Below are 20,053 nucleotides of genomic sequence, written 5' to 3'. Positions count from 1 at the left end.
GATTGAAGCAAGAGAAAAGAGGCTTTTAGGTGGGAGATCTTAGGAAGGAAAATGAGAACTATATAGAATGAGTGGTATCATGAAAGGTTTGGGGAAAATTTGATGATATAAAGGATAATAGTGTCAGAAAAGTAAATACAGTTTTAAAATGTCATGGGAAGCAAAATGAATGAATGAGTGAATGAATGAATAAATAAACAAAGATGTCTAACTGTGAACCAAATTAGAATATATTGTGGTGTTAAGAAATTGATAGAGTGTAATACAGAATCCATTTAATCTTGATTCTGAGAACAGTGTTTTTCAAGTGGTTCTAAGGTTGTGACATTAGACATGGAGAGTAAGAAGCTAAGTGTGCCAGGATTATGTTTCCTTGTACAGTATTTACATAGTAATAAAAATATAAATATTGTTTATTGATACTCAATTTCGAGTCATCCTTTGGACAGGACAGAAATGGGCAAAGCCAAGAATGCTATTGTTGGAGGGCAGAATATAACAACTATATCAATAAAAGTAGAAATGAAGCTGACAGAGAGGGAAGGAAGGGGAGGAACAGGTTACTAGTCCCAAAAGCTTTCTTTCAAAATGGAGAATCAAGAGATAATGTCACCTGTGTTCAATTCCTGGTCAAGGAATTAAGATCCCACATGCACGGCCAAAATAAAAAAAATTTAAATTTTTTTAAACATTCAAAGAAAAGAATGAATGTATGTATAACTGAATCACTTTGCTGTACACCTGAAACTAACACAACATTGTAACTCAACTATACTCCAATAAAATTAAAATGTTTTTAAATAATAAAAAATAAGAGAATAAGATCTAACATTTCAAAATATATACAAAAAGAGATAACGTCAAGTTGACAAGCAATAAAGATATGTTTAGTATTTAAAGTTCAAAGATACTTAAACAAGAATTAAAACTAATAGCATGTATTTCAAACATTGAGAGAACAGAAAAGGGAGGAATTTTAGAGATAAATTCTTAAGGTTTCATATTAGAGGTCAGTCAGTTTATTTTCAAGTTGATAACTTATAAGTAGTAATATAAACATGTTGTCTACTAGTGTTGTAGTGGCAACCATTAGAATAAAAACTGTTTAAAGACTGGGTTTGAGTGCTGAGATCTGCTTTTACCATATAAACTCTTTTGTAATATTTGTTCTAGTACACATATTTGATAAAAGTAAAAATTAAATTCATAAAACAAAAGAACAGAAGTATTTCAACAAATTCAACTGTGTACGTGTGGAGAACTCTTATTCAGTGTTGCCCCTCTTCTTGTCTTTTCCATAAAGACAACAATTTTATTAGCTTTTTCTTTACCCTTCCAGTACCTTTCTAATGCATATATAGGGCTTCCCTGGTGGCTCAGACAGTAAAGAATCTGCCTGTAATGCAGGAGACCTGAGTTCCATCTCTGGGTCAGGAAGATCCCCTGGAGAAAGGAATGGCTACCCCACCAGTATTCTTGCCTGGAGAATCCCATGAACAGAAGAGCCTGGTGGGCCACAGGCTATGGGGTCGCAAAGAGTCAGACATGACTGAGCGACTAACACTGCACCAGAGACAACTATCCATATTTTTTCTTCCTCTTCTAATACATTATCAGTAATCTCAGATATGCAGATGACACCACCCTTATGGCAGAAGGTGAAGAGGAAACTGGAGAGGAACTGAAGAGCCTCTTGATGAAGGTGAAAGGGGAGAGTGAAAAAGGTGGCTTAAAACTCAACATTCAAAAAAACTAAGATGATGGCATCCAGTCACATCACTTGATGGCAAATAGCTGGGGAAACAATGGAAACAGTGACACACTTTATTTCATTATTTTTCTTTCTTTCCAAAACTTGGCCTGTCTATTGTAGTTTTAATCTAATTATACAGAAGAACAAACCTATGGTGTTAACTAGAAGCTAATACCTTAGAGCAAACCTAGTACCTAATAAAAAAAGATAGTTCTAGTATCATGGAAAATAATGAGTTTTTTTGATAGCTTATTTTTTATGATCATAGTACCTTGATAGACTAAATAGCTTATTCTTGAATTTCACATGCATTTAGGTATGATCTGAAATTTAACCATAAGCTAATTAATGGTTTATTTTCAGAATCTTCCTTACCTGTTATTTTATTGGCTGATTTGCAGTTGTGTGGATTGCCTTTTGTCATATTAATAATCTCACTTTAATGCTAAACAGAACCACTTCCCATCAAATTGATAATAAAACACTTTGTTTGTGGTGCTTAATTGCAGTATTCCTTTGCTTTGTTGGCCCTGTGTATTTAATTATTCTTAAGCAGGAGAGAGCTTCAATAATTGATACTTGAGGCAGTAAAGCTGACTGGTGTGTTGACTTAACCAGAAAGCTAACAAGTCCGCAGAAAAACTGTTGCACTTTTATAAATTTACTGTGTGTTTCTAAGGAGACTGTTGAGCAAGTATTGTTCCTGCTCCACCCTCACCCCATGATGTCTTCATTATTTGATTTGTTAAAGCCTTTTTGTTTAATGTTAATTTGTTTACCTGTGGTACAGTCATTTTTCTTTCACTTTTTAACTTTTTTTTAACAGTTTTCTTCTGTTGATCATCTACAGTCACTCATCCAAATAAGCTTTCCATCATTTATTTAGAGTCTTCATTCTGCTTATCTTCTCTTCATCTCGCAAACTATAATGTCTCACCATAGCTGGCACAGAGTGCTGTGCTTAGTCGCTCAGCCATTTCCGACTCTTTGCGACTCCGCAGACTGTAGCCCACCAGGCTCCTCTGACTATGGGGATTCTCCAGGCAAGAAGATTGGAGTAGATTGCCATGCCCTCCTCCAGAGGAACTTCCAAACCCAGGGATCGAACCCAGGTCTCCCGCATTGCAGGGCAGATTCTTTACTGTCTGAGCCACCAGGGAAGCCCCAGCAGAGAGTGAGGTGGAGCAAAATATGCCACCCTCAAATAGGCCATTTTGGTGTGTTGATTATTTTGAATTAAAGTTACTTAAGAAACAGATGATGCAAGCATACTGACCCTCCTTTGTCTCCCTGAAAGCAGGAAATAAATCTTCCAAGTGAAAGTATCCTCCTCACATTAGTACAAGGAGGGTAGAAGTCATCTTTATCACCAGAGATAGGAAAGTCAAGGCAGAGAAGGCTGAGGCCATTTGTTTTGTCAGAGTTCCACAAATAATTGTTTTCTTTGTCTAAAAGGCATAAAAATTGCATGCTCTGGTCACTTCTTAAAGTCTCATATCTTCATGAGTTCCTGTATGTATGAAATTAAATTTTGTTTCTCTCCTGTTAATCTGTCTTGCGTCAGTTGAATTTTTAGACCAGCCAAAGAACCTAGAAGAGAAGAAGGCAAACGTTTTCCTCCCTTACAAGACAGTCAGTTTTACCTAGGTCTGCGTTGCTCTTCCTTAACTATAATGGAAAATTAGTTTTCAGACACTTAGGATATAAATATTAAGCATAATTTTCATAAATACCTTTTGTTTTTTGTGAAGTAGTCTGTTAATTACAGGCAGTGATTCCCCACTCCCCACCCCCAGGAGAAAGAATTGATGTCAAGGAAAGAATAGTTGTTTAGTGAACTGATTGTGTTTTTGTCACTTTTTACAAAGCTTACAAAGTAATATGACTTGGGATTTGAGCTTTATAATGTCTTAAAACCTTTATTTTCTATGATTTGAAAATGAATTTTGAGGAGCAAAAAAGCTTAGCTAGTAAATTTTGATTATCGGTATATTTTTTATGACTGCATTTTCAAATGTAAGCTCTTTTTGCTATCTTTGTCTTTTATCATATCCTGAAATTATTAGGGTCAAAAGTTATCAGTTTTTTAAAGTGTCAAAATTATTTGAGATACGCGTTGTTTATTCTGTAAAATGAGTAGTAACCCCCTCTCTGCTATTTCCAAGTATAAAACTTTGGAATCAAATATTTTAATTTTTCTTATTGTATAATAAGACATAAAAATAGCATTCCAGCATTTCATTGGATCCTATAGGGTTTGCTTTACTTATGCATTATTTTAGATTATTGTTATTACTACTATTACATTATTATTACTACTCTTTTAAAAAATGCTTCTTGTTACTATTAGAAGATCTAGTAGAATTATCAAACTTAAATGCTTTTATTTTGAAGACTCTAATGTTCACCATTTCCTTTTATAGTTTATATTTCGTGTAGAAACATGATATATAACAGTTAAGATGTTTCATTAATTTACTTAATATGCCATATAAATTTATCTTTTTGTAAATATTTGACTAGTAGATCACATTTTTGGACTAAATTTGTCTTTTACAGTTAGAAATCTAAATGGTGATTTAAAGGTGAAGAATAAAGTTTTTAAAAATCCTTCAAATGAATAGTTTTAATATATTTGCTCTATTGATTCATCATTTATCCATGAGAGGAATTAGGCCAACAGTCAAGTTAGGGAACAGGCTTCCCTGGTGGCTCAAATGGTATAGAATCTGCCTGCAGTGCGGGAGACCCAGTTTGGATCCCTGGGTCGGGAAGATCCCCTGGAGAAGGAAATGGCAACCCACTCCAGTGTTCTTGCCTTGAACATAGACAGAGGACCCTGGTGTACTGCAGTCCATGGCGTCACAGACATGAGTCAGACATGATTTAGCGACTAAACTACAAAACAGCAATTCTATGTAGCATGACCAACAACTCTGTGTTAAGCATACTTGATTGCTCTGGAGGCTAATCTTAGAATTTACTCTCCAGCCCCTCCAGCCATGTCGTCAACCTTGCCTGTAATACTGTCTGGTGACTCAAATCCCCTCAAGTTTAAAAAAAAAAAGACACTTTCTCAGGCATAACTTTACCAGGGATTTAGAGATTACCTCCTAGAAGGAGAGGGCAAAAACCAGACCTTTCTTTGAACAAGGTTAGATTCTTTATTACACAGACTGTGAGCCAAACTGAGTAATATTAAAATTGTGGCAGTCATGTGCCAATTCCAACAATATTTGAAGAACCCTTTGGAAGTAGCTCATCTGGTAAAGAATCCACCTGCAATGCAGGAGACTGGTTTGATTCCTGGATTGGGAAGATCCGTTGGAGAAGGGATAGGCTACACACAGCAGTATTCTTGGGCTTCCCTTGTGGCTCAGCTGGTAAAGAATCCACCTGTGGTTCAGGAGACCTGGGTTCGATCCCTGGGTTGGGAATGACTACCCATTCCAGTATTCTGGCCTGGAGAATTCCATGGACTGTATAGTCCATGGAGTTGCAAAGATTCGGACACAACTGAGTGACTTTCACTTTTACTGTAGAAGCAAAAATGCATCTTAGTAGTCATTTGTAGTATATTAGTAACTTGAAGTTACTATATATTGTTAAACAGAAGTTTGAGATTTCTTACAGTTGTACCTTCACTCAAAAAGAAAAGATTGTCTCTTTTACTTCTGAATATTTATTCTATGGATAGAAGAAAATACTGTATTCTAAATGCAGCATAATTTTGGAGATCAATAACTTACATGTGGTGCTAATATTGAGTAGTAGGGAAATAGTAGGCAATTACAGAATTTAAGAATTCATTAAATAATTATGATGGAGACTAACAATGTGACAAAAACTTATCAGTTAAAAAGATTACAGAGAAACAGATTCATATTATAACTTTGTACAGTGTGTATTAGGATAACACAACTATGAAAATGATCTAGCTAATTAACATTTATATATTTTCCTGATATAATTGGATAAGTATGCAAAAATGTTTAAATGAAGATGGTTATAGTGAAAAATTTGACCTCCTGTTTTTTTCCTAAACAGATATCATCAGTGTGCTGAAGGAAAGTTCTAGTGCCACATTGTTTATTCTTCTTATGTCCTACTCTTGCCATCTCATGGACTGTAGCCCACCAGGCTCCTCTGTCTATGGGATTTTCCAGGCAAGAATACTGGAGTGGTTGGCCATTTCCTTTTCCAGGGCATCTTCCTGACCCAGGGATTGAACCCGGGTCTCTTGCACTTCAGGCAGGTTCTTTACTGACTGAGCTACCAGGGAAGCCCCTCTTATTCTCAAAGGTTAATTACAAATGGAACTTTATTAAATCTCTTTTGCAGTCCTTTCCATTTTGATTTTGTCAAAATCCAGTCTTTTATCAATTTATCTGACAGGGAATTTGCTTTTTGTTGGTATCAAAAAGTTTGCATTTCTTTTTAAAACTTTAGAAAGTTTCCTTTATTGAAAGAATATTTTTACCTTTAAGGGATTGCTATTCACTACTAATTACATTGTGTATGTATAACTAGATCTCCCCCATGGCTCAGCAGTAAAGAATCCACCTGCCAAGCAGGAGACATGGGTTTGATTCCTGGGTCGGGAGGATCAGGAAATTCTCTACTGCTGTCGGGGGCCAGGTTTCGATCTCTGGTCAGAGAACTAAGATCTCACAAGTGGTGACATGTGGCCAAAAACATTGACTGAGAGCTGAACAAATTACCATTTGAAATAGGTTGGTTTTAAATTTATACATGTTGCTTATTGTCATTCCTATATATAAATGTTTTAATCTTGGTAATAGACCTCATGGTTACAATGAAAAGGCTAGTCCCGCTCACTTACCTTTTAGCTTTGATAATTCAACTTTGAAATTGGTCAAGCTCTTACCTGAAAAAAAGTCTAAATTACTTAAAAGAGTAGTTATTTAAGAAATAATACACAATAAAGACCATTTAAGGAATAATGGAAGAAAAATCACTTATTTAAAGGATTTGGCCAATATAGAAATAAATTACATCTTTTTGTTCAACTTTTAAGAATATATGTATACAATATATATATCATGAAAAAGTATATATATATTTTTATATATATGTCTGAAAAAGGGAGTGCTGCACAAATTATTCACATGCAAATGCTTAAAAACATACTAAAAAACTTAACATGCTTAATATACCAATTGTGTTTAAAATACACTAAATATACTTAAAAGTATACTGCAAAAATAATAATTAGGATACAACCCCTGAATATGGTTTTTGGTACTTCAGCTGTAACATCTCAGAGGGTTTGATCAAAAAAGGTTATAGGATTATGCTCCCAATTATGTGATGGCAGTTCTTTTTTTTATTGTTAACAGCCATGTAGATGTGCAATAATTTTCCTTTACTGTTCTCTTCCAGCCTTTAGATGTTATGATTCCTGAGGTGTTCTCCTTAAATGCCGTGATAATCAGATTTAAGTAATAGTACTAGCTTTTAAAATTTTTAGTAGAAAATTTATGGATCATTATCAGAGACTCATTTTTATTAACACAGTATTGCTCTTGCTTTTCAGCGGGGGTCTGATGAGCTTCTTTCTTCTGGCATCATTAACGGACCTTTTACCATGAACAGTTCCACTCCTGCAGGTGTATACGGTGAGTTTTCATTTTTTTTTTTCAAAATTTGAGAATTTTCTTCCCTGGGTTTCAAACATTTTTTCCACAGTGTTCTTATTTTGCTCATCTTATAACATCAAGTGCTACTATTTATAACAAAAACTAAAATCTGTGGCAGTGAAGTTCATATAGATGAAGTTACTAGTTACAGCACCCTTAAATTTTAAGGATTAATTTGGATCTAATTTTTGACTGGCATTCTTTGTTACATAATTGTGATAAATTATCAATAAGTTGGTGATCTAGAACTATTGAGTAAAAGAGCTAGATTTAAAAGCTTGCACTGAATGATGATGACTTTAGAAGTATTAAAACTAAGTTAAAATTTTATAAACTCACATGATTTTAAAACTAAATGTTCTTGAAATTTGAGGACTGTAAAATGAATTGGAGGAGTGAAGTACTGAAGAGATAGCAAGGGAGTTAGGAGGCTATTGCTGTACAGGAAATCCTGGTAAGGGAGGAAGATTTCTACTGTAGCAGTAGCAGTTGTGATGGAGAGAATTAGAGAACATAGGTGAAATTGATGGTAATTGGTGATTAGTTGAATGTTTGAATAAGGAATTCCACTGGTGATTTTCAGATTTTAGATTTGGATAATTGTGTAGCTGAATTGTAGTGCCTTCATTTATTTTAGAAAATACAGAAAAAATAGGGTTGGACAACATAGCATGTTCAGATTTCATACATTGATTTGAGGTTCCTCTGGGAACATCCAGATGGAAGTGTCAGGTAGGTAGTGGGTTCTTCTGGTTTCAGCATCATAAGAGACATTTGGAAATCTGTATCACAGCCACTTAACAGTGGAAGCCATGAGAGTAGAGAGTCTCAGAAAAGATTTTTTTTATCCAAAGGTTTTTGGAGTTATAGGAAGTTAGAGAAGAGTGGACCTCACCTTCTAGACACTGATGTTTGGAAGAGTGAACAACCTTTCTGTGAGAACCCCTATAAGAGAAGTGACAGTTAAGAGAAAAATGAAAAGAAAATTCAGTGAAGAGATTAAAAGTATATGAGAATTGGTCAGCCATGGACCATTACTCTAGAAGATTCGTTGGTGGGGCAGCAACAGGGGGTTTGTTCTTGTGAAAGTGTGAACAGTAGATAATAGGAGCAGGAGACTGAAAGCGCTCTCAAATTTGACTTGGCTTCAGAATCATCTGAGTGTTAAAGCACATTTGCAGAGTTCATCCTCAGAATTGCTAGGCCAGTAGGTCCAGGATGGGTCCTGATAATTTTGCATTTCCACAAGTTCCAGGAATGATGATGCTGACATTTGAGGAGCCACACTTAAAGAGAATTACTGAATGAAGGAAATAACTAGAATTTGAAGTTCTAAAATCTGATTATCCTCTTGATCTGTTAGACTTTTAAGGAGAATTTGGCTCTTACTCCTAGAGCTAGGTACATCTAGGCGGGGGGTGGGGGGGGGACACGTGTTTGCTTTTAACTTTAAAACCGAGGTCAGTTTGTCTGATCATATTTATAAACTACTGGAACAGATGACCAGAAAGACTGACATCTGGATTGATTGATTACTTAGGAAAAGAAAGATGTATGAGCTGTGAGTTTATCTGGCAGCAGTAGTCTGCTCTGTTCTGTCTTTATGTTTTGAATTTCCTCTTGTATCCCGTTTCATTCTAGGTTCAGTGTTTTTAGGTTGACAGTTATTTTCTCTTAGTACTTTGCAGGTACTGTTTTATTATTCTTTTAGCCTCTGTTGTTGAGAAGCCTTTTGTCAGCCTATGTTATTATTGTGTAGATAGAATTAATTCTCTGTAGTTGTTCTAACAGTTTTCTCTTTAATTTTGTTCTGTGTCTCTAGCTATGTCTGGGTGTGGATCGCTGGTTCTCTGAGGGTTCACTAAAATAGCTTGGGAAACTTTGAAGAAAATACAGATACCTTGACCTACTCCACACCAATTCTGAAATTGCTGGTTGGGGAAGGAGAGGCCTAGGTACTGTTTTTAAAGCTTCTTAGCTGATACATGTCGGAGAAGGCAATGGCACCCCACTCCAGTACTCTTGCCTGGAAAATCCCATGGACAGAGGAGCCTGGTGGGCTGCAGTCCATGGGGTCACGAAGAGTCAGACACGACTGAGCGACTTCACTTTCACTTTTCACTTTCATACTTTGGAGAAGGAAATGGCAACCCACTCCAGTGTTCTTGCCTGGAGAATCCCAGGGAAGGTAGAGCCTGATGGGCTGTCGTCTTTGGGGTCGCAGAGAGTCGGACACAACTGAAGCGACTTAGCAGCAGCAGCAGCTGATACATGTAAGGTGCAGCCAGGGTTGAAGACCATTGCTGCAGACTTACTTTAATTTATCCTGCTTAGTAGTGACCCCAACTTTCCACAGAATTGCCTCCTTCTGGAACTCCAGTTAGACATGTTTTGGGCCACCTCATTTAGTCCTGCATTTGTTTAACCTCTTGCATTCATTGTCACCTCCTTCTCCTTAAAGTCCTGTATTTTGGATAATTTCCTTGAAATGGTTTTCTGATTCACTCAGTGTTCAGCTTTGTCTGGTATGCTGTTTAATCCTTCTGTTGAGTATTTGATTTCAAGGCATATATTTTTCATTTTTCTGTGTCCATTTGACGCGTTTTTTTAAAGACCACCTAGTTTTGTTTTTTTAATATCGTGTTCTTTTTTTATGGTCACTATTGTTTTTTCCCCTAATTTTTTAATTATTTAAAACAATTTTTATAGTCTCAGATTTTACAATTATGGAGTTCTTAGGGGTGCTAATATTCCTGGGGTTTGTATCAGCTAATCTTTGTTTATGGTATATTATTTTTACTTGATTCATAATTTTTGGTTATGAGATAAACTTCAACTAAATTCTATTTTTCCTTCTGTGAGAATCTTTTGTGTTTGCTCTGCTAGATTTGCTAGGGTAGAAACGACAACCCACTCCAGTATTCTTGCCTGGAAAACTCCATGGACAGAGGAGCCTGGCGGGCTGTAGTATATGGACTTGCACAGAGTCAGACACAGCCGAGCGTGCACACGTAGCACAGTATAGTCCTGCTAACGCACCCTAATGTGTATGCTAATATATTGCTTTGGGGATTCATACCAGAAGACAAGAGAAAGTAAAAATCTGGGTATTTACATTTCTCCATTCAGATCTCTGAACAGACATATACTTCCTTGTTCAATACCTGTGGTAGATGGAAAATTTCTAATTTTACTTTGCCTTTTACTGAAAGGGGGCCTCCTAAGGGGCTGGCCTGTTGGTACCTAAAAATTTTGCTTCTATTTTTTAGGTCACCTATACATTAAAAATACTTTTGTAATACTTGATTCAATATTTGCAATTCTCTAAAAATTTCAAAAACTAAAGATTATGTTACTCTTAATTCTTGACTTCTTTGAATAAATATTTCTGATTGATTTTGAACAAATTTTATTGGAAAGTTTCTAGGGCTCATTTAAAGAGTTTAATCCCATTGTAAGATACTTAAGTAGTTCTTCAAAGACATAAATAATTTTAAAAATCACATTAATAATGGGTTGCTAAAGGAAAGCCATGTATAGTACTGTGTTGAAAGATCTTTTTGTATACTGTCTTCATCACAAAATTTTTGTAGTTTCAGTTTAGTTAAGTCACTCGGTCATGTCCAACTTTGTGCACCCCCGTGGACTGCAGCACGCCAGGCCTCCCTGTCCATCACCAACTCCCAGAATATACTCAAACTCATGTGCATCAAGTCGGTGATACCATCCAGCCATCTCATCCTCTGTCATCCCCTTCTTTTCCCACCTTCGATCTTTTTCAGTTTTTCCCAGCATCAGGGTCTTTTCAAATGAGTCAGTTCTTTGCATCAGGTGGCCAAAATATTGGAGTTCCAGCTTCAGCATCAGTCCTTCCAATGAATATTCAGGACTGATTTCCTTTAGGATGGACTAATTGGATCTTGCTGTCCAAGGGACTTTAAAGAGTCTTCTCCAACACCACAGTTCAAAAGCATCAATTCTTCGGCACTCAGCTTTCTGTATAGTCCAACTCTCACATCCATACATGACCACTGGAAAAACCGTAGCCTTGACTAGACGGACTTTTGTTGGCAAAGTAATGTCTCTGCTTTTTAATATGCTATCTAGCTTGGTCGTAGCTTTTCTTCCAGGGAGCAAGCATCTTTTAATTTCATGGCTGCAGTCACCATCTGCAGTGATTTTGGAACCCAAGAAAATAAAGTCTGTCACTGTTTCCACTGTTTCCCCATCTACTTGCCATGAAGTGATGGAACTAGATGCTTTGATATTAGTTTTCTGAATGTTGAGTTTTAAACCAACTTTTTCACTCTCTTTTACTTTCTTCAAGAGGCTCTTTAGTTCCTCTTCGCTTTCTGCCATAAGGGTGGTGTCATCTGCATATCTTAGGTTATTGTTATTTCTCCTGGCAATCTTGATTCCAGCTTGTGCTTCCTGCAGCCCAGCATTTCTCATGATGTACTCTGCATGTAAGTTGAATAAGCAGGGTGACAATATACAGCCTTGATGTACTCCTTTTCCTATTAGGAACCAGTCTGTTCCATGTCCAGTTCTAACTGTTCCTTCCTGACCTGCATACAGATTTCTGAAGAGGCAGGTCAGGTGGTTTGGTATTCCTGTCTCTTTAGGAAACACAGTTTGTTGTGATCCTGTCAGTGAAAGGAATCCAGCTTGAACATCTGAAAGTTCACAGTTCATGTACTCTTGAAGCCTGGCTTGGAGAATTTTGAGCATTACTTTGCTAGTGGATGAGATGAATGCAATTGTGCAATAGTTTGAGGATTCTTTGGCATTGCCTTTTTTGGGATTGAAATGAAAACTGACCTTTTCCAGTCCTGTGGCCACTGCTGAGTTTTCCAAATTTGCTGGCATGTCGAATGCAGCATTTTCACAGCATCATCGGATTTGAAATAGCTCAACTGGAATTCCATCTCCTCCACTAGCTTTGTTTGTAGTGATGCTTCCCTAAGGCCCACTTGACTTCACATTCCAGGATGTCTGGCTCTGTAGACAAATGTTTTACACTTGTCTACATAAATCATATGCTTTGCCTTCTAAATGTAATCTTACGATGATGGCAGAGACTATTTATTGTGTGCCCCAATACTTTCTGTTTTCTTAAGCAACAGAGCACTAATTTTTATCAGGGCATGTTGTCACCCAGATTAAATGACTGCTTGTCTAGTCTTCTTATAGCTAGGTGTGTTCATGTGATTGAGTGCTGTCTAACAAGATATAAGTGGAAGTGTTACATTTCTACATGGGTTTTCCTCTATTATCTTTCTGCCTATAGGAGTACTAGCTTCCATCTGTGAGAAAAATGCTCCAGAAATCTGCCTTTGAATTTATTGCTGAATATTAAGCCGTACATGCCTGACCATTAGGGGTGATATTTCAGCTCTACCATAAAGACTATTCTAAACCCACCCTAAAAAGACTTAAAAACAAGCTATAAAACAATTAGCTGATCTGAAAGTAACTTTTTTCCAGAAAGGAGTTTGGCACTTTAAAGGAATGAAACAAATACTGGTGCTCACAGTGTTGAGCATTCAACCAAAAATTGCCAGACATGGAATGAACCACAAAATTGTGACCTGTAGCTAGAAGAAAAATCAGTCAACAGAAACAGGTCTAAAAAATGACAGATGATGAAATTAGCAGATTTGGACTTTGGAATAGTTACTAAAGTATGGGAAAGGATTTAAAGGAAAATACCAACAAGGAGAAAATAAAAATCAAATGTAACTTCTAGAGATAAAAATATAGCATCTAAAAAGAAACAGGCATGGCTTTAACAGCACTAATATTCTATAAAAGAAATAATCAGTGAATTTAAAGTCAACAGTAGAAACTAAACACAGACCCAAAAAAACCTGAAAAAAAAAAAAAAATCAGAGCCTTAGTAACCTGTAGAACAAAGTAAAGTGGTTCTAAACATATGTATATTTGAAGTCCCAGAAAAGATGGGGGTTGGGAAACCAATATGTCTAAAGAAATAATGACTGAAAATATTCCAAATTTGGTGGAAACTGTAAACCCACATATCCAAGAAGTTCAATGAACCACAGGCAGGATAAATACAATGGAAACCACACCAAGGCTCATCATAATCAAATTGCTGAAAACCAGGAATGCAGAACAAATCTTAAAAGTAGCCAGAAGGAAAAAAGTCACATTTTTCAGAGAAACAAAGATAAGAGTAACGAGAGTTCTTGCCCCCAAATGGTGCAAATCAGAAGACAATGGAGAAACATCTTCAAAGTACTGAAGATAAATAACAATCAGACCGAAATTCTATGTTCAGTTAAAATATTTTTCAAAAATAAAAGTTAAAGCTTTTTTGAGGCACACAAAAGCTGAGAACATTTGTTAGTAACAGACTTAAATTTTATGAAATGGAAAAGGAAATTCCTCAGACTTGAGGAAAGTGATACCATGTGGAAATTTGGGTCTACACAAAGTGGTAAATATGTGGATATGTGACTTTTCTTCCTCATGTTTTTGGTTAAGTTCAAAGATAATTGAGGGATTCTGGAAAGGTGGTAGAGTAAGAAGCACCAGCAGTCTTTCTACCTAAATGACAATTGGGCTGGCAGAATCTGCCTGTAACTAATTTGGAACTCTGGAGTCTTTTGAAGGCCTGCGAGTTCCAGGGGAAGACTTGGAAGGTAAACTGTGGTTAATTATGGTCAATTTTAGCTCTCAGCACAGTAGCAGCTACCATCCCTCACCCTCAGTCACATGGCAGGCAGCTGTGTGAGTTCCAGAGCAGCTTACAAATAGGAGCCAGGGTGGGCAAAAGCTTCAAGGATCTGTGCTCTGATTGCTCCTTCTGATCACATAGATGCGAAGAGGCAGGCAGCCATTCTTCTTGCATCTCTCCCTTTGGTCAGCACCTCTCACCCCCAGTACATGTGACTTTCAGAGGATATAAAGGGTTGGTGTTTTCCACACCTTCCTCCCCTTCATTTTCCTTCCCCTACCCCCTTTTGGGAAGCAAATATTAAAGACTAGGACATTAAAAAAAAAACTGCATCTACAGAGAAAATTAGAAAGTATTAGTGCATGCCCAGGAAAAGGCTCAGAAGACACTTGAGAGGGACTTAAATTTACACCTCAAGCTTATTCTTGGCATAGAGACAGTCCAAAAGAATCAGAAAAACAATAACACAGACAAGAAAACCCTGAGAAAAGGGAAGAATCTGATTTCCAGCATTACCACAATACCAAATTTGATGAAAAATATGAATATAAACATCTAAGAACCTTTATGAACTCCAGGTAAGATGAATTTGATGAGACCCACACTGAGACACATTTGAAACCAAACTTTTGGAAGTCAGAGATAAAGAGAAAATCCAAAAAGCATTGCGAGAGAATCGACTCATCGCATGCAAGGGATCCTTAATAAGAATATGAGCAGATTTCTCTTCAGGAACTTGGGCAAAAGTCAGTGGGCCAATATATTCAAAGTTCTAAAAGAATGTAACTGTTAACCAAGTATCCTATGTTTGGTAAATTTGTCCTTCAAATGTGAGAGAGAAATTAAGACATTCCCAGATGAGTAAAAACTGAAAAAGTTTATTACTTAACTAGATCTGCCCTGTAAGAAATATTCAGAGGGGTCCCTTGGGATGAAATGAAAAGACAGTAGACAGTAGCTCAAAGCCATTTATTTGAGGAAGTAAAGATCTCAGTGAATGCCACTGTAAAAGCCTATATCATTCAAACAGTGGTTTGTAATCCACTTTTTCTTCTCTGCAGATTTAAGGGCCTAATACACTTTTTTTTTTATTACTAATCTAAAGTTCTCAAGTGACTTGGTTTGTAATTCCACATTTTGTTTTCTACATAATTTAGGAGACTGATAACATTTAAATGAATTGTTAGTTTGTTTTTCTGGGCACACATTGTTTAAAGATCTATTTTTTGTGGTAATAGTGGAAAGAGGTGGGGACAGATCTATAAAGGAGCAGAGTTTTTGTATGTTATTGAAGTTAAGCCGGACTAAATTCAAATTAGAGTGTTATAACTTTAGGATGTTAAAAGTAATCCCCATGGAAACCATAAAGAAAATAGCTATCTAATATGCTCAAAAAGAAATGAGAAAGAATACTTAGAGTAGACAGAATCTTAGAGCGAGAGAGTAGAATGGTGGTTGCTAGGGACTGGAAGAAGAGGGTTTAGGGAGCTTCATTTAATGGATATAGAATTTCAGTTTTATCAACACAAGGTGAAAAGTGTTATGGAAATGAATGGTTGTGATAGTTGCACATTATGAATGTATTTAACATCACTGCATTCTGTGTTTAAAGATAGTGATTTTATGTGTATTATACCATAGTAAAAAATTTTTGAAAAAAACTCTAGAATGCTCTCTATGGAAAGCTCCATAAGATACAAGTGATTAAAACAAGATGCAAAAAGGAAAAAAGGTAATTGATTATTTAAAGCAAGATAAAATTAATATAGTTGGGGGGGTTGTAGCAAATGTGAAAAGTACAATCTATGACAGTAATACAAAGAATATGTATGATAAGAGAAACAGATGTATACTTTGAAAAGTTCTTACATAATACCTATGTATTATAGTATTATTTTAAGGTAGACTGGGGTAAGTTAAAGAAACTTATTGTTGATTAAACTCCAGAGTAATCACTTAAAAAAAACTAACCAAAAAAGTAAACATAATTGAAAACCAGAGGTTATCTGCCATTTATGTGCATGTTTTATGTGTGATGTATTATGTTTTCTTGATAAATTGATCCCTTTATCATTATGAAGTGTCTTTCTTTATCCCTGGTGGTATTTCTTTTCCTGAAGTCTACTTTGATATTAGTACAGCCACTTTATCTTTCTTATGATTAGTGTTTACATATTTCTCTTTACTCGTCTTTTTAGCTTTAACCTGAGATTTTTATATTTAAAATGAGTTTCTTATTCACACCATATAATTGAATTTTGCTTTTATCCAGACTGTTGTAACTTCTGCCTTTCAATGGGAATCTTTATGCCATTTTCACTTTATATAATTATTGATATGGTTGGGTTTAAGTTTGTCATCTTGCTATTTGTTTTCTATTTATATTCATTCTGTTTCTGCTTTCTGTCCTGGTTTTCTTAAGATTATTTTTTATATTCTATTTTATTTATCATTTATTACTTTGTATTCCATATATTTATTTATATTTCTTGATACATATATATATTTTTCACCTAATTGTAGAGCTTCAGAATACATAATACTAACAACTAAATAAAGAAATAGAAAAATCCACAATTATAGCTGGAGATTTCAATACTTCTCTCTCAGTAATTGATAGCCCAGTACATAAAAATTAGTAAGGATACAGAACAGGGTTAGCAAATTCTCCTGTTGGCCAGATCCATTCCAGTTGCTCATTTTTGTATTGCCCATGAACTGAGACTGATTTTTACATAAAAAAATAAACTATATACCTCATATTATTCCATTAAAAATTTTTTTTATTGTTATTTTTTGACCCTATGGCACAGCATGTGGGATCTTAGTTCCTCAACCAAGGATTGACCTGGAGACCCCTACCTTGAAAGCATGGAATCTTAACCAGTGAACCACCAGGGAAGTCCCTGATTTTTACACTTTAAATGGTGAAAAACACAAAGAATATTTTGTTATGATTGTGAAACTTACATGAAATTAAATTTCATTGTCTGTATATAAAGTTTTATTTGAACACAGTCGTGCCTACTTGTTTACATCTTACCTCTGACTGCTTTCATTTTATAACTGCAGAGATGAATAGCTGGGTCAGAGCCTGTATGGCCCACGAAGTCTAAAATATTTATGTGACCCTTTAAAAGAAGTCTGTAGGTCCTCTAATACTGAAGTTTTCAGTACTCTCAACCAGCTTGACCTAATTGACAATGGAATAGTCTCCCCAGCACTATCAGGATACATGCTCAGGTTCACATGAAGTGGTCTGCGAGGTAGACTATATGCTGGGTCCTTAAATAGGTCTCAGTTAAATATGAGTGCATTAAAATTAGGTATTAGAGTTATATTAGAACTAGAAATTTTAAAAAATAATACTCAAATATTTGAGAAGAAATCTCCAATTGCTTAAGAAAAGAAACTGTACATATACAGGTATACATATACATATATCCCCTCCTTCTTGAACCTGTCTCCCATCTCCCTCCACATCCCACCCCTCCATGTTGACACAAAGCCCCTGTTTGAGTTTCCTGAGAAATACAGCAAATTCCCATTGGCTATCTATTTTACATATGGTAATGTAAGTTTCCATGTTACTCTCTCCATACATCTAACCCTCTCCTCCCCTATGTATATATATATACATACATATATATGTCTATCTATGGCTGATTCATGTTGAGGTTTGACAGAAAACAACAAAATTCTGTAAAGCAATTATCCTTCAATTAAAAAATAAATTTGGGGTTCCTCCTTCCCTAAGATGGCAGCAGCTGAAGACGAGTTACTGCTCCCGCGGCTCCCCGAGCTGTTCGAAACCAGCAAGCAGCTTTTGGATGAAGTGGAAATCGCAGCTGAACCCACCAGCTCCCAAATAATCCAAGATAAGGTGTTCAAGGGACTGGATCTCCTGAAGAAGGCTGCTGAAATGTTGTCACAGCTTGACTTGTTCAGCCAAAATGAAGATTTGGAGGAGATCGCGTCCACTGACCTAAAATACCTGATGGTGCCAGCATTTCAAGGAGCGTTCACCATGAAACAAGTCAGTCCCAGCAAGCGTCTAGATCATTTGCAGTGGGCTCGAGAACACTTCTTAAACTTCTTAACTCAGTGCCAGTACTATCACGTGGCAAAGTTTGAGCTGCCCAAAACCAAGACCAACTTAGCTGGAAATAACACTGCTAATTCCTCCATGGCCTATCCTAGCATCATTGCTATGGCATCTCAGAGACAGGCTAAAAAAGAGAGATATAAGCAGAAGAAGGAGGTGGAGCATAGGTTGTCTGCACTGAAATCTGCTGTGGAAAGTGGTCAAGCAGATGACGAGCATGTTCGTGAATATTACCTCCTTCACCTTCGAAGGTGGATTGGTATCAGCTTAGAAGAGATTGAGAGCATTGACCAGGAGATAAAGATCTTGAGAGAAAAAGACTCCACACACGAGGCATCAACTTCTCAGTCATCTCATCAGAACAGGCCTCCAATGAAACCGTTTGTTCTCACTCAGAACATGGCCCAAGCCAAAGTATTTGGAGCTGGTTATCCAAGTCTGGCATCTATGACAGTGAATGACTGGTATGAACAGCATCGGAAATTGGGAGCGTTACCAGATCAGGGAATAGCCACGACAATGTCAGAGTTCAAAAGGGCAGCTCAGCAACAAGAAGATCAGGAGCATGAGGAGGAAGAGGATGATGAGCAGGCAGTGTGCAGAGCTCGAGAGTGGGATGACTGGAAGGACACCCATCCTAGAGGCTATGGCAACCGGCAGAACATGGGTTAGCCTCCCCACAACGAGACAGGACAACAGGGGCTTACATCTTCCCCGCCAAGGACAATAGTGCTGTCTCCCCCTCCCTGCTTTTCTGCTTCAGCTCTGTACAACGAAGGCAGAGATGCTTAGTCTTGCTTAGCGTTCAATAAAATGTCAAGCAATGAAGTGTGTATTTGTACCCTAAATGATAAGCCAGAAATCTTGTTTTGGCATTAATCATTCTCATCATGATACATTTTAATTTTCTTAAGTGGAAAGAAAAGAGGACTGAGAAATGGCTCTGTATAATCAATCAGTGGTTGTATGAATTATCTTAAAAAAAAAAAAAAAAAAAAAAGGTCCCTTCTATCACATGTGCCTGTGCAGAAAATAAATAAAACAATTAAAAAAAAAAGTAACATATAATCCATAGATCAAATAAGAAAACACCAGGGAAATTAGAAGATATTTTGAAGTGAATTAAAAGGAAAACATGGCTTACTAAAGTTTATAGGATTCAGCTAGAGCTGTTCTTAGGAGAAAATTTACATCTTTAAATGTTTTATTAGAAAAGGAGAAAATGTGTAAAATGAATAAGCTTCTAAGTGTAGCATAAGAAGGACAAATTAAACCCCAAGTAAATAGAGGAATGAAGAAAATGAGGATAATGAAAGCAGTAGCTGCTTTTTAATAGATCAGTAAAATTAATAAACTTCTAAGTAGACAGAAAAAGAAGGTAAGTTACCAGTATCAAGAAGGATCCTGTAGACATTAAAGAGGTACTTTTATGGACTGAATACTGGAGTGGATTGCCATGTCCTCCTGCAGGGGATCTTCCCGACCCAGGGATTGAACCTGTGTTTCTTTGGTCTCCTGCATTGGCAGGTGGGTTCTTTACCACTGATGCCACCTGGGAAGACCTGGAGAAGTTATTTGAAATCCTAAAAGATAATGCTTTTAAAGTGCTGCATTGAATATGCCAGCAAATTTGGAAAACTCAGCAGTGGCCACAGGACTGGAAAAGCTGTTTTCATTTCAATCCCAGAGAAAGGCAATGCCAAAGAATTTTCAGACTACTGCACAATTGCACTCATCTCACCCATTAGCAAAGTAATGCTCAAAATTCTCCAAGCCAGGCTTCAACAGTACATGAACTGTGAACTTCCAGATGTTCAAGGTGGATTTAGGAAAGG

General features: G+C 36.5%; 2 protein-coding genes across 8 annotated transcripts in view; both read left to right on the top strand.

Moving 5' to 3' along the window:
* The window catches only part of PTBP3 (polypyrimidine tract binding protein 3), a 90,190-nt gene that overhangs the window by 14,684 nt on the left and 55,453 nt on the right, over nt 1-20,053 (top strand). For 4 of the 6 annotated variants that reach the window (XM_061426495.1, XM_061426494.1, XM_061426499.1 and 1 more), the window contains one exon: nt 7,311-7,392. In XM_061426495.1, the coding sequence (XP_061282479.1) occupies nt 7,311-7,392 (82 nt within the window). Of the gene's footprint in view, nt 1-7,310; nt 7,393-8,884; nt 9,369-20,053 lie in introns of those variants that run through there. The other 2 variants (XM_061426497.1, XM_061426498.1) reach the window with 2 other exon arrangements.
* LOC133253165 (immunoglobulin-binding protein 1-like) lies at nt 7,311-19,287 on the top strand. Of its 2 annotated transcripts, none has more exons than XM_061426507.1 (2): nt 7,311-7,392; nt 17,871-19,287. In XM_061426507.1, exon 2 carries the CDS (start codon nt 17,871-17,873, stop codon nt 18,888-18,890), a length of 1,020 nt encoding a protein of 339 aa, XP_061282491.1. In that variant the 5' UTR covers nt 7,311-7,392; the 3' UTR covers nt 18,891-19,287. The 2 variants fall into 2 exon arrangements, with proteins under 2 accessions (XP_061282491.1, XP_061282490.1); XM_061426506.1 differs by lacking the exon at nt 7,311-7,392 and adding an exon at nt 9,389-15,845.

This window comes from Bos javanicus, chromosome 8, assembly GCF_032452875.1.
Source record: "Bos javanicus breed banteng chromosome 8, ARS-OSU_banteng_1.0, whole genome shotgun sequence".
Taxonomy (NCBI): Eukaryota; Metazoa; Chordata; class Mammalia; order Artiodactyla; family Bovidae; genus Bos; species Bos javanicus.
Note: the sequence above shows the minus strand (reverse complement) of the source record. Positions and strands in the feature narration are given on the sequence as shown.